The sequence below is a fragment of the Culex quinquefasciatus genome, chromosome 3 (genome assembly GCF_015732765.1).
Source record: "Culex quinquefasciatus strain JHB chromosome 3, VPISU_Cqui_1.0_pri_paternal, whole genome shotgun sequence".
NCBI classification, from domain to species: Eukaryota; Metazoa; Arthropoda; class Insecta; order Diptera; family Culicidae; genus Culex; species Culex quinquefasciatus.
The window spans coordinates 122,031,290-122,046,512 of NC_051863.1; the positions used below are offsets into that span (position 1 = coordinate 122,031,290).

At 40.0% G+C, this 15,223-nt stretch overlaps 1 protein-coding gene across 3 annotated transcripts in view; it reads right to left on the reverse strand.

The window, feature by feature from the left end:
- Positions 1-1,952: 1,952 nt before the first annotated feature.
- The window catches only part of LOC6050731, a 365,664-nt gene continuing 352,393 nt past the window's right edge, over positions 1,953-15,223 (reverse strand). For 2 of the 3 annotated variants that reach the window (XM_038259119.1, XM_038259118.1), the window contains 8 exons: positions 11,770-11,961; positions 9,120-9,269; positions 8,768-9,003; positions 4,439-4,843; positions 3,967-4,381; positions 3,520-3,910; positions 3,231-3,447; positions 1,953-3,173 (listed from right to left, as the gene is read on the reverse strand). In XM_038259119.1, coding sequence (XP_038115047.1) covers positions 3,068-3,173; positions 3,231-3,447; positions 3,520-3,910; positions 3,967-4,381; positions 4,439-4,843; positions 8,768-9,003; positions 9,120-9,269; positions 11,770-11,961 — 2,112 coding nt within the window. In that variant the 3' untranslated portion in view covers positions 1,953-3,067. The remainder of the gene's footprint in view (positions 3,174-3,230; positions 3,448-3,519; positions 3,911-3,966; positions 4,382-4,438; positions 4,844-8,767; positions 9,004-9,119; positions 9,270-11,769; positions 11,962-15,223) is intronic. The other variant, XM_038259120.1, reaches the window with a different exon arrangement.

The window sequence follows — 15,223 nt, forward strand, 5'->3', positions numbered from 1 at the left end:
GCTGTTCCCCTAGGTTATGTAACAAGTTGCAAAAATCAGATTTTTTTCAGCATTTTACTATTCTATTATTTTTGGTAGGGAAAAGTAGGCCGTTTCGTTTCCCCAGAGGGACAGGAAAAATTGACAGTTTCACATGGGAATTGCAAAGTATATTTTTTGCAATTCCGTCGGGAAACTACTTGCTTTTTCTGTCATTCTTGAACGACGAAATCGCTTACTTTTCTGTACACAACAAAAGATTTTGTTAGAATTGAGAAAATCAAGGTTTGTTTCAACGCATTCTTTTTGTTGATTATATTCAACAAAAAAATTGTTGAATCAAACGTCGTACAGGCAAATTCTACAGAACATTTTTCTGCGTGTACCAAAAATAACAGAATCGAATGGTAACACTTTAAAAATAAATGCTGAAAAGTTGAACTTTTCAGCACTTGTTTCGAAAAGTAATAATTTTCAACATTTTTTAATTTAGCGGTTATTTGACAAAACATGAACATTTGACTTATATTTCCATTCAAAGGGTGTTTTTCGGAATTGCAAAAAATGTTGTATGGAACTCGTTGCAAAAATTGACTTTATCAGCACTCGTCGTATTTATCCAACTCGGTGAACTTTGTTTGTTCGAATCGTGCTGAAAAAAGTTAGATTTTTTTTTAATAGGTCCTATAAACATATAAAACATAATAGCATATAGGACCTTTTCAAAAACAATTCTCGAAATCTTCTTTTTGCAACTTGTTGCAACTACTATTTTGCAACTCTGAAAACACCCTTTGAGTGGAATCATAAGGCAGAAGTTCATTTACTTTGTCAATTAACAGTTTACATAATTTTTTTTGAAAAGTAATAATTTAAGAAACAAGTGCTGAAAAGTTGAATTTTTCAGCATTTATTTTGACAAGTGTTACTGTTCGATTCTGTTATTTTTGGTACCGGAAATTACAGCAAAGTAGGCTTTTTCGTCGGCTGGAAAAGTAAGTAGTTATACGGCGGAATTGAAAAAAGTACTAACGTCATGATTCGAAATCCGGACACTTAGTAGCATATAATTTGTAATGTAGCTGGCAAAAAATCATGCAATAAGTTGGAAATGTAGAAATATCATCAGGATGTAGTATAAACTGTCTGTTTTAAGAGAATTCATGCTATATATGTCTTTTCTAACATTTTTTCATCAGAATTATAAAATTAAAATGACTTGTTGTGCTTCGAATTCCGGACACTGATAAAAGCTGATTCGAAATCCGGACACTAGGTTTTGCTTATGAATCGCACAAATTTGGACTGAAATCATAGTGAATGGCATACTTTAGGTCTCAAAAAAAAAAAAAAAAAAACTGTTCGCATCAAAACAATCGATATTGTATATAAAAATATGCTAGAATTTAAGGAAATCAAAACAAACTTCTGCTTTGCCTTCCCGGTGCTTCGGACGCCTATGAAATATTTCAGTGAAATATTTCAAGTTTTTTGGTAAACTTATATTTTAATTTTATTGTTTTGGCACTCACTGCAGCGTTCAAACAAACTTTAAATGAAAATCGATGTAGAATTCATCAAATTACACAGTTTTTACATTCATAATGCGAACATATATCCAAATTATTGATAAAACAAGATGAGGTGTCCGGGAATTCGAATCATGACGTTATTTGCGTTCAGTAATTTTAATGGAAAAATTACTCCTATGTTGAAACATAATTCAAATTTAATGACTTTTAAAGCTGTTGGAGCTGAACAAAAAGTGCATTGCATATGTGCATATGAGGAAATGTATTCATTTTTGTTACACAGCTTACCGCTATTCAAACAACATTTTCAGATGTATCAACAACAGAAAGTTGCTTGCAAACTTTTATTTACCCCAAACGGAATGTGTATTAAATCAGGAAAATTCCAAAATTCGGATCCAACCAAAAAACTCGATTCAAATCTGGACCTGTTTTAAAAAATTTATTATGATTGGTTGAAAATAATCAAAGACCATTTCAAGCTCAAAAAAAGCGTGATGTGCCGGCCTTTCAAGTGTTCAGTTTTGTTTACAAACATTGTTCGAATGTATTAAAATAAAAAGCATTCAACATCAGATGTCGAACTGACGATGTCATCAAAGACCTTGCGGCAATCTCACATCCCCAGGATTGCATTCAAATGTTAGCTGTCAACACGCATCACCACACGAGCAAGAAAAAGAGAAGGTGAGAGAGATAAAAAAGAGATAGCATGTGTCTTGGTGACGGGCGGCTGCTTGAGTGCCGAGCTCGGTTTCGTTCGTTTCAATTTCGTGTGCTTTGACTGCGGTTGCATCGTAATGACAATCATGACATTCACTTGAATTAGCGATTCATTTTACAGATATTTCGAACTTGAGAGAGGAGCAAAGAAGAAGCTTTCGCTGCTGTGAATCAAGGTTAAGTATTTTAAAGCGTGTCTGTTCTTAAGACTGCTCACCAAAATCCGTGGGCAGGGAAAGAACAGTTTGGTTCTGCCACACTCGAATGTTTCAGCTAAATTTCTTAAAACGTTCGCTAAGTTTGATTTGCCTTTTGTTCAGTTTAATTCAGTAAGATTACAAATCTGTCTTCGGGAGCCTTGATTTGTTATTAAAGTATTACTAAAACGTAGTACAAAAATGACAGTTTAGTCTCTTCCTTTCGCATCATCAGCGCGCTTAACAACTCTTGTTCTGAAATCTCTTTGTGTAAGTATTTGTGTCTTTCCTAAGTAATTCGACCTAACGATAGCCCTATTCTCATCTGCTTCTGCTCCTGAATTGCTGCAATACAACAAGTGTGTGTGTGTGTTTTTTACTATTAGTTTGAGTCTGTCTTTTGGTTTTTTGATTAGTTGATCCTATCTCTCCTACCGTCCACAAACACCTTCTTCCCTTCTTACTAAGAGTTTAAAACGTACCCAAACGGAGAGCGCAAATTGGCGGGAAGTGTCGGCGGAGCAGAATCCGACAGGAGCTTGGAGAGTACTCGGCGGGGGGACAATTCTGTACGGTGCGTGGTCAGACCGTGGTGACGCGGTCAATCTCCACGTACCGTACAGAATTGTCGCTTTGTCAGCAAATCACCTCCTTCTCGTCGAACACGGCCGTGTCCATCGAGCTGAGCGACTTGAGCCGCGTCTGGAGCACCGACGTCCGGCGGCAGTTGCGGCGGATTTTGCTGGAATGGGAGAAAGTATTTAGGTGAAGTAACAAATAAAACCGCGTAGCAACTCACCGGTACAGGTATGCGGTCAGTCCGCAGCACAGCAGCAGCAGCAGCACGCTGAAGCCGGCCAGTATCTCGGCCGGCAGCTGCAGCAGCGCCGAACAGTGCGTAAACGATTCGTCCTCGCCGGACGGACACTGCGCGATCCCGTCGCACCAGATGGACTCGTTGACGCACGCGTTCAGGTCCGGACACTGGAACGGACACTCTTCGGCGACGGTTAGGGCTGTTGGAAGAGAGAGAGGGAGTAGTTGGTTAGTTAGGAACTCGTCGAGAGTTTGCGCTGAAGTTCGCTTACCGAATGACTTTGCCGGTCGCTTGGTCAGCTCGAGCCAGCTGAACGAGTACGCGCCGTTGTCCGGCTGTAGGAACTCAACGGAGATCACTTTCGAGGGTTCAATTCCAAAGTGGGGATGCTTGCGGGTCCAGCCGGCGCTGAAGACTTCCACCACGTGTCGGTGGGAGGTGTCGTCCGGCAGGGGACACGCCGTTACGGAGACGCCCTCGCTGTTTGTGATGACCACGCGGGCCTTCGTTGGACACCGGATCGGCGTAACGGTGCTGAGGCTGGTGTTGTACTCCAGCGGAACGGCGGGATTGTTCTTGCGCAGCAGCAGACCTCGCAGCCGAACGTAGAGGTACTTCTCGTGCGAGGGCTCGATCAGCCAGGGTCGGTTGCGGCACTCCATCTATGAATTAAAGAATTCATAAGGCATAACTTAGACCTTTAAAAAATCAAACTCACCTCCCCAGCGGACAGCTTGACGATCCCCGTGACGGCGTTCTTCCGCCGCACGTCCTTACAGATGACCGGCGCCTTGATGAACTCGAAGGTCGCTTCAAAGTTGAGCGTGTCCGGATCGTCTAGCGCGGTCATGTTCCCGGCGGAGAAGTGAATCTCCACCTCGCGCCCCGTCGAGCTGAACACGATTGGCAGGAAGGACCGATTGGTAGAGTTGCAGATGCAACCCCGCGGAAACACGATCGATTCGTGCCACGGCCGCTCGAAGATCTCGATCTTGGCGCTCGGATCGCCGAAGCAGTACGATCGTCCCGTGTCGGGATCCACGCGCGAATCGCACGTTCGGTTGCCCGTCATGGCGCGGGTCACCTCCAGCCGAATGCGCTCGCCGCGTTGCGCCTCAAAGCGGTAGATACAACTGGAAAGGAAAGAAGTTGACTCCCCCGAAACAACCCAAAAAAATCAAGTCACTTACTGCAAATGCTTTGCCCCACCCCGGCCAAACAGAAAGATGTTCCGCACGCTGCGCACCGGATGCACTCCCTTCTTCTCGATCTGGCTGCTGGAAAACCGCCGGTTGCAATCGTGTTCACCAGCGAACGGAACACCATCCTGCAAAAAGTCCACAAACTCGTACTTGAGGGCGAACTGGAGCGGCCGCAGCACCGTCGATTCCGTCGTCTTGAGCTCCAGCGTCACAAAGTCACTGCTGGACACGAAGCTCTCCGAGAGGGTACACGGGCGCGAGCTGGACATGTTGAGCATTCCGTGGTCACACGAGCGGGGAACCGACCCGCGGCAGAACCGCGCGATCACGTTGGTACTGTTCTGGCCAAAGCGGACCATCGGCCGCTGGTGGCCGTCCTTGTCTACCGTCAAGCTGGAATTAGATTAACGGAATTTTTAAAATTATGTACGTATATAGTAAAGTTTTAGTATGTGTGTGTGATCCAATTGAATAACCGCTGGCCGGCAGCAAAATTATGTTAAAATAACATTTGTATCAGGCTTGGGTTATGCAGCTACTAAAGCTTATCTCAGTTTCAGAATGACATAGCTCCTTGCGGTCCAATTCAGGGGTCGTTGGACATTGTCGTGGCAGTGCGTGGCCGAATCGTTACGCTGTCCGCTTTGTAAGCGGATGATTCTGGGTTCGATTCCCATCTGCTGCAACCTTACATCGGATGAGATGAAGTAAAATGTCGGTCCCGGCCTTGGTTGTTAGGCCGTTAAGTCATTCCAGGTGTAGGAGTCGTCTCCATGCCATAAGTACAAACAAAACACCAAACCAAGCCTACTCCGGTGGAATCGCTGGCGGCGGTTGAACTCGCAATCCGAAGATCGTCAGTTCAAACACTGGGGTGGAAAGTTCCTAGGAGTAGAAAGTGGTTTGGGTGCTCTCCCCATTCAAGCCTTCGGACTACTAGGTTCGAGCAGAAACTTGCAAGAGAGACCACAAAAGACCCGGGGGTCGTTAATGTGGATGGTTTGCTTTTTTGCATATTAAAAAGAAGATGTCATGTTTCATTACTACGGAGCGATTCACGTATACAGTGTAATCTTTCTGATGACCAACTGCTTAGCGTCTCAGACTACCAATCCATAGGGACGTGGCGTTACATCGTGCTGCCATCTGTTTTTTTTAGTGCAAGAGTGGAAAAGTGCTGAGTCATCGTCTAAAAATAGACGGCTTCCAATTTCGCCCAGCAAAATGTCTGAAAATAGCGACGCCATCCCCCCATAGGTGTGAGTTCGAATCCGACCTCATTCATGATCGTTTTTGTTCATATTTAAGGGGTTGCATACATGTGAATCGGCAAAAATGTTTAAGGTTGGTATGAGTACATATTTAAACTTTGTTGACATCTATTTCCATGGTATTGAAATATACATTTTCATCAACTAACAAAATAAATTTGAAGACATTTGGATGTATCATTGCCGAGATTTGAAGTTAGCAGTATCAAAAAACAGGTGTCACGATATCTCAACAATGTCTAGACCAAGTCGGCTCTCAATTTTGGTGAAAATTCCTAATACCAGTTTTGTGTCCATGACGAAGGTCAAATTTTCAAAGAGTTTATTTTGAAAAAAGATAAAAAAAAATCGATTTTAGCAATAGCAGTCGGATGGCGCCACAACGCTTATACATCTGTTTTGTGTAGTGGTATTAGATCCTCATCCGGAACTATAATCCAACATGGGGGCCACAATATTTTCATCTTTTGATGAGTGTGTAATACGACCAAGTCTAAGCTATCATTAGGGATGGGGACGATCGTTAGTAAACACCTGTCTCAATAGGGTGTAATATCAAAATCGATTTTAAAGCACAGCAATTTTCAGTTCCTTTTGGGGTCCTAAATAACTCCCCAAAGTTTGGGAACGATTGGATTAGTCCTCATTTTGCGCAAAGCGATTCAATTTTTCATATAAATTTTTATGGGAAAACCGTTTTTTGGATTTTGATTTTTTATAAAATCCACGTTTCACGCTGTACTAAAACCGGATTCATATTCGGATGCTCTGGAAGGTGCTCTACAACTTTCCCCAAGAGAGTATGGTGCTAGCTTGTCCCTCTGGCTGCTCACCCCAAAAATAACATCAATCCGGTGAGAGTCATATTCAGATAACCGCGTCCCAACCCACTCGGCTATCTCGCCGCTATGAAAATAGACGGATCAATGCCAATGTAATAGTACGTCGTATACTGTGTTAACTACATACGATGTATGGGGAACCTACAGCTACATCGGTGAAGATCCAACCATTTTCATAGCGGCGAGATAGCCGAGTATGTTTTGACGCGGACTTGGTGATCTGAATATGACTCTCACCGGATTGATGTTATTTTTAGGATGAGCAGATTTTTTTCTTCGGTGCATGCTTTTTTTTTACACGTTTTCTCATACAATATCACATGCTTTTTCTCACAAAGGTGATGTGCATGCTTTTGCATGCGATTTTACCAACGGATTTTTTGCGGTGTATCTCGAATATCGTGTCACCCGTAAATCAACACGAAAAATGAAAAAAAAAAATAAAGAAAAATGCTCAGAAAGTTTAACAGTCCGCTTTGCGCACGGCAAAATTTTAGGCTGAAATCGTCTTTTACTCAGTTTAATCATGAATCTTCATGAAACTTTCAGGAGTGATACAAAAAACCATCTGTAATATGTTTTTTTTATGATTTCTTAAGGAGCTATCACACTACGGCAAACAAACATTTTTTGACAGTTTGCCTGCTTTGTTTTTCGTTGTACAAACGTCAGCCTGCATACATTTTGCCGTTGCGAGTTTGCCGTAAAAAAGTATGCGAGTTTGACAAACGGTCAAACACGAAAAAGTGCGAGTTTGTTTGTGGTAGTTTAATGGCTCCTTTACATGTATGTAACTAAATTTTTAAAAGGTATCGATCGGAAGTACTATGCAGTTTCGTAAAGTACTTACTTTCGTAAGTTTCTTTATGCTAAAAAAACATTTTGAGGAAAGTCTGGAAGATTGCAAAAAAGTGTGTTTTGTAAAGAAACTCATCATGTTATACATTAGAAAGGTTTTTAAAAGACCTTTGACATTGAAGATCTGCATGGGTGAACCAATGACTCAAAATCACTTCTTTGGTCACAGGAAAGTCCCACAAAGTTTGAGTCAAATAAAAAAAAAATACAGAAAATGGTCGAAATCGGCCGATTTCGTAGAGAATTGTTCATGTGTCAAACGTTCTGATCGGCCAGTTGTCTCACTTAGGGGAGAGTGGGGAGACTTGATCCCCTGGGAGACTTGATCCCAAGCCTGTATCTCGTCAGCATGTGGATAAAACAATTAGCTTTGTTCTAGAAAGTTGTGCGAAACTGACTAAAACTCATTGTAGAAAACAAAGAAAAAAAAAAAATAAAAATGTTTAGATTGAGTTACACACATTTTTCTAAGAAGTGATGCAAAAAACTTCCAAGAGATCTTTTTTATAGAAAACACTCAAAAATTATTAAAAAAATATTTATTATACATGAATTGATTGATAAACATATCAACTCCAAAACCCTTACGCATTTGAGGTTAAATTTATCGTCATACTATTTTTAAAATCAATTGTTTAAAAAAGTGCGTTTAGGGAGACTTGATCCCTGCATTCCAGTCACTGGAATCAGCCTCAAGATTAAATAATTGAGCTGGGTTTTCGTACATAGTTTCCTTTAATATAGTTGTACATAACTTACTGCAGTTTGAACCATTTTTCAAAAGTTTTGTAAACAAAAATTACCAGCTTTTGTAAACATGCTCAATTTTGGTCTGAAAAAGAAAATTTTAAGTTTTTAAATATTTTACATGCTAAACTTGTTATATTTAGAACACAAACGTACAGGTTTAATGTGAAATTGTGTAACTTATAGAAAATTAAAAGTTTGGATGAATAAGAAACATTTTGCTTACGATTTCTTCAAAATGTTGAAAGGGGGATCAAATTACCCCCAACATTTTGAAAATGCCGGTTTAAAATATTTTTTTTAAATCGCTTTGCATGATTCGAAGAGTACATCTGATGAAGTACCCTTATCAGCCAAACATAGTTGAATGTTTAAGCTTTCAATTCATGCAAAAAGTTCATAGTTTTGTGAGAAATTGACAGAGTTATGTGCGATACAAAAAAGGGGATCAAGTCTCCCCACTCTCCCCTACAGCAATTTCCAATTTTTATCGAATATCTCAGGATTGAATCCGAATTTAGGGATCTGTGAAGGTCCAACGGTGAGGCACGTGCACGTGCGACAAGATAGCACGACAACGACGATTTGTTGATACATACCAATCAATGTCCTTGCAAACGGGCACCTCCCTCAGCGGACCATCCCAGATGCGCAGCATTCCGCTGCAGTCTTCCTTGGTTTGGAACTGCAGCTGCTGATCGTCCACGGTCCCGAAGGGCGATGCCAGCTCAAACTTCATGACGGAGATCCACACCTTGAAGCGCGTCGGCGACGTCGAGAAGGCGCCCGATCTCCGCGGGATGTTGATCGCGTCCAGCGAGCGTGCTTCCGTACCCTGGAATTGGGAAGCAGAATTTTGTTCTAAAGGCCACACAAGACTGGGGCAAATCGGGACACTTGGACCGATTCAGCCCAGTTTTGGATGCCAAACTTTCGGTGGTGGATGCCTACTTGCAAGTGATAGAGACAGGTGGTGTTCGGGGCTAACGAGTGCTGGGGATTTTGCAGGACCCCGTGACCGGTACCGCGCAGCCAGAATTCGCAGATGCGTTTGCTTTTCGCGTACGTGGGACTCTGGAGGTCGACGAACTTCACCGAGACCTGCAGGAAAGTTGCATGTTGCATGGTTGTTTGGTTGTGGTGCGTAGAGAGAGAGGACGAGAGAGAGAGAGAGAGAGCACAGAAAGACAGAAACAGAGAGTGGTGAGATAAAAAAATAAGTGGTTATCGGTATTTAAAATGCTGTAATTATTTTATTTTTTTATTTAGGGTTTAATAAAATTCAGATGAAATAATACAAAGATGCGCTTAAACGTTTATTGAATTATTTAATATTGGAAATGTTCTGGTCATCTTTGGTAACATGGATATATTTCAAATCAATTGCATTAAAGATAAAAATTCAGAAAAAAGGTTTTGCCTGAATCTAGAAAAGAATTATTCGAATTTAAAAGCACTAAAACGTCAAAACTACTTGTCAAACTGATGTTGACGTTTCAACCTCATTACACTGACACTTTTTTAGTGGGGTACCAACTTGGTTGGTCAAAGTCAAACTAAAAACTAACTTAATCCACCTATGTAGTTGGGGCCTTCCTCACTCATTACCAACAATGGCTGTACACAAATTTCTTCTATTTTTCAGATCCAGAATAAAAGAGCACATAAAAATCCCAAAAGTGACCATATATCGAGGCAGGGTTGCCAGATCTTCAATGTTTTGGACTCGTTGGAAAGGTCTTTTAATAACCAAACTAACGATGGGTCGGATGGTAGATCCGGACATAGTTTAAACACATTTATGTGAAAACCGGCTTCCAAAAAGTACATCAATATCACTTAAGGGGCCATATCTCGAGACAGGGTTCCCAGATCGTCAATGTTTTAGACTCATTGAAAAGGTCTTTTGATAACTTAACCAACGATGGGTCAGATAGTGGATCCGGACATAGTTTACCTACATTTAAGTGAGTTCCGGCTTCCAAAAAGTACATCAATATCACTTAAGTGGCCATATCTCAAGACAGGGTTGCCAGATCTTCAATGTTTTAGACTCGTTGGAAACGTCTTTTAATAACCTAACCAACGATGGGTCGGATGGTGGATCCGAACATAGTTGCCATACATTTAAGTGAGATCCGGATATATGTGAAAACACATTTTTAAACATAACTTTTGAACTACTTATCGAAACTACAATCTGTATTAAACTCGATCTATGGAACCCTAAACCAAGTCGAATGCAACAGGTTCGGGTCAAACCGGTACAGCCAGTGCCGAGAAACATGAGCTAGTTTGTTGGTCACATACATACATACACACACACACACACATACACACACACATACATACAGACATTTGTTCAGTTTTCGATTCTGAGTCGATATGTACACATGAAGGTGGGTCTACGACGTTTTTATACAAAGTTCATTTTTTGAGCAGGATTATAGCCTTACCTCAGTGAGGAAGGTAAAAGTGACAAACTGTCACTTTTTATACGGAGCTCACGCACACTATCAAAACAAACATTCAGTAGTGTGTGTGAACTCCGTGTAAAAGGGGTGTCAAACTAAAAAGTGACCCCGTTCGTTTGACAACAGTTGGTGTCAAACTAGCGGGGTTTGAGTGTATTCGTCTATTTCCGAGCACGTGGTTTTAAGCTTTTGACAGCTGTCAGTCGTTTTAATTAGTGAATTCGGATTCGCTCATTGGAATGCAGTTCTATCCGAATTAGCGAATTCACTCTGTATTTTCGATCAAAAAAGGAATTAGGAAATTGCTTTTAACAAACGGATTGAACAAAAATCAAGCCATTCTATTGAAGTAAACAGGTTTATGAAATGGTCAAAAAAATGTCCAGATGGTAACAAAACTTAGAAATTTAAAGTTCATCAGGGTCGCCCTATAGCCAAGTGAAACATTTCACAGACTTTCATTTATCTTATGCAAGCTTCAAGCAACGATCAGCTCCTGGTTGATGGCATGTCCGACCATCGGGGCCACATGGACCGATCCGGGGTTGGCCGCGACGTACTTGGCCGGCGAGATAGCTACGCCCAGGTAGTTGTTGTATCCATAGCCGTACGACGACGCCAGTCCCCACGGGTTCAGCTTGGCAACGTTGGTCTGAACAGCTGGAACTACCCATACGGAGTCAACCAGTGGTCTTCGGCGTGGCCAGCGACCTACTCCAACAACGGATGGTACGGTCAAGGTGGAAAGACAGTTGTTCAGGCCAACGTTGCCAAACTGAACCCGTGGGGAGGACTTCCGCGGGTGCCGTCGTACGGCTACGGGTACAACAACTACCTGGGCGCAGCGATCCCGGCGGCAAAGTACGTCGCGACCAACTCCGGATCGGTTCATGTGACCCCGCTGATCGGACATGACATCAACCAGAAGTTGATCGTTGCGTGAGATTGAATGTGTTGTTTTGATGAATGACTAATGTTTACAAATGAATCTTTCTTTTTTCTTATTAGATACAGATTGTTTTATTTGATAAGGTTCATCAGTCTAAATGACTTTAACATAAAAAATAAAAAGTATAGAGTGCGTACTCCAGTGGATTTTAAATAACAAAAAACATTCAAGATCCTACCTCCAGCTGAAAGCCGTGCAGCGAGTGGGCGCTCGTTTCCGGACTGCTGAACGTTCCGAACGGCGACGTGGTGAACTCGACCAGCAGCTCCGGCCCGCTGGAGATGGACGGCGGGATGGCTTCGCCGCCCCCGCACAGCTTCAGCATGATGGGATCGCGCGTCGTGTAACCGTCGTACACCGTGATGTAGTCCTGTGGGGGAGGAGAAGGGCAGTTTGTTAGAGAGGTGGGCTGTAACAGCTTGGAAGTTTCACATCCGATACATGTACGTTCACTAAGTGAGTATACCAATCGTCGTCATTCGTGTGACTTGGGGGTAATTTTGGGTCTAGAGTCTCTAAGATATCTAAGTAGTCCGTGGTTTGGAACTAAAACTAAGTTTCGTGAGACCAAGGATAATGGAGCATGCTTACTAGATGATCGACGATCACTGCTAACATCAAGAGTTTGAAGAACTAAGATAGATCAATCAAATAATTTTCTTTTAACAATATAATTTCTTGTAAAACAGTTTATTTGACAACAATTTTGCAGTAGTAAAAAATTAAAACTTTTTAAAATTCAATGAAATAGCTAAAAATCATGCAAGATAAAATCGTTTACTCGTTTCAAATAATAAACATAAAATTTAAAATAAAAATCAGATCAGAGATCCAAATTAACCAAAACTTAACACTACAATAAAAGTACAACTACCCAGAGAACTTAATCAATCTAAAATTAGATTTATTTTTAAGATATCATAATACTTTTTGAAAAGGTATGCTTTTTCACTTATGGTTTTTTTTTAAATTTCAGAACTATGAATTGGATCTTATTCTTCCCATCACAACTCTCAAACTAAATCTAACTCAAATTACCAAATTACCGTAATATGGGGTGAATTGGGACTACAGTCTGAACAGGGACAGCAGTTTTTAGAGTACTTAAATCTTTTAAATTTGGAAATGGATGTACACATTTTGTTGGCCTGAGTTTGTTCTAACCGAAACCAACCAGAAAAATCAAAATACTGTGCTCCAACATGGTTAAAACTGCTGTCCCAATTCGCCCCATTTGTCCCGATTGACCCCAGTTTACGGTACAGTGTTTCCAGTTTTTCATAAACCTTAATTAAAAACAAAATGAGTTATATGTAACTCACATACTTCCCCTATTTGCAAGTACAACAATGGAGCAAAACTGACGTTATTTCGAGCGACAATGACGGCGTGCTCATATTATGTTCCGGAATCGCCCATTTATGCGCCAAAGAAGTGTGTGTGTGTATGTGTGAGTGTGAGTACACAAAAGAAGAAGAAGAATGCTGACACGCTGAATAAAGTGTTATTACCATAATTGCTATCAATTTTTAAGCGAGTTGTCGCATTTCCCCTTTTTCTTGCACTCCCCTTCAGTTGTATAGGCAAATAAATGTTCAAGGAAGGTTTTCCCGGGGGCCCTCTTTCAACGATAGTGTCAAGAATCCTCACTTCCGAAGTTAAAGGAGAGGGAGAGAGTAACCATTACAAAGCGGAAGAAAGTCACATTGCGAAGTACTTCCGCAAATATGGTGACTTGTAGGTTACGTGCGAGTAGGGATATTGGGGTAAAGTGGGACTATTTCCTGAATTTTTACTTTTTTCTTTATTGCTAGCAGTTGATGCAATTTGTTCAGGGTGTGAGGATCAATTAATCGCTTGACTGTTTGTAAAAAATCATGCAACTTTGAGAAAATATATATACTTTCAAATTTTTAAATCTTTCAAATCGTCCCAAATGAAAGAAAATATTATTAGTATTTTTGTTGAGAAGGATTTTTATAAATCAAATTGTTTGAACAGTGAAAATCTATGCCCCACAACCATAAAATTGCTTTTAAATTTGTCTCAGTGACCATAAAGTTAAAATAAAATAAAAACAAAAAAATCAACTTGTGAATAAATAAATAATCATTGAATTTACCTTAAAAATCATATTTCTAGCGCTTTTCAACTTGAAACACTATTTTTTAACTTGAAAATTTGATACGAAGTTGTTTTTAATGGTTTTTCATGGTTTTATGATATGATTTTAGCTTTATGGTATTCAGCCTAATGAATCAATTAGATTAAAATAATTTTGAGTATTTAAAAGTAGTTGAAATTCAACGATATTTTTTTCATATATAACCCTCTTACGCTCTTGGTAGCTCACGTACTTCATAAATTTATAACTTCAATCTGTAATTTCTCGAATACTTTGAAACAAATTCTTTTCACACAAACCTTTTTAAAAAATTTAATTTTATCAGTTCAATTTCCATCCAACATGTTCAAGGTAAAAAAAAGTTAAACAAATCGCAATGTTGATCTTAGCCGGAAGATGTAAATATCTTATTTTCAAATGATATTACAAAAAAAAAACATTAAAAAAGGTTATCAAAAATAAAATAGTTTATATTCATTCCATAACAGCGTAAGTTTTGTTGTCCAACATATAAGCAAACAATATTCCTAGTGGTGAATGCTTCAGAAATATATATTATCTGAATTAAACCTTGACATGAAATTTACAGACAAGCTGATTAGTCAATATGAACAGTAGATGGAAATAAATAAAATCAAATCAGGTTCTCCAATTTTATTATTTTTTGTATAATTTCAAAACATTGGTGCCAACAAGGTAGGAAAATGTGTACTTCTGCTTGGATTTCGGGAATTCCCTGGAAATTTACAAATTTCCCGGGAAACGAGAATTTTTTTCCGGGAAATCCCGGGAATTTTTTCTAGGGACGGGAAGTTTGACGCTCTAGGTAAGAAGTTTCAAAAATCTTGTTTAAAATTTAAAAAAATCGTTTGAAAACTAAAAATGGCGTTTTGACAATGTCTGGACCAAAGAGCCTATGTCTGAAAATATGTATATCGGATTCCTCAGAAAATTTCACAAAACATTTAGAAAAAATGGCAATGTCGAACCGTACGTTTCCGAGATATGATTTTTTTTTAAATAAAAAAACTGAGTTTTTCGACGCGCGAAAACAGGAAAATGACGAAATCGGCAAAAAAACAACTTTTTCACTAAAACTGCGATAACTTAAAAATTTCAGCAATGACATATGGGTCATTCCTTCCCAAGTGACCACGCGTCCAACATCGACCTTCACCAATTCTGCTCATATTTGGCATGGGGGTTGTTTTTGCCCCAAAAACAAAGAATCCAAAGTTTGGTGACATTTGGTCCACCCCCGCGCCCGTGGCACCCCCCTTTTTTCTGAGATTTTTGAAAAATCTCATTTTTAAAATGCATTTTGCTAAGAGAAAAGTTTACAAAAAGTGAACTTTTGGGTATGCATATTTGAAGATTTTTTGACGTAGAATCGAATGGCGTACTCAGAATTTACGTACAGTGTTGCCAGATATGAAAATTTCGCGCTTTAGGTTTTAAAATGCATTTTTAACCCTTTGGACGAGCACTTACGGGAAAACTGACAATT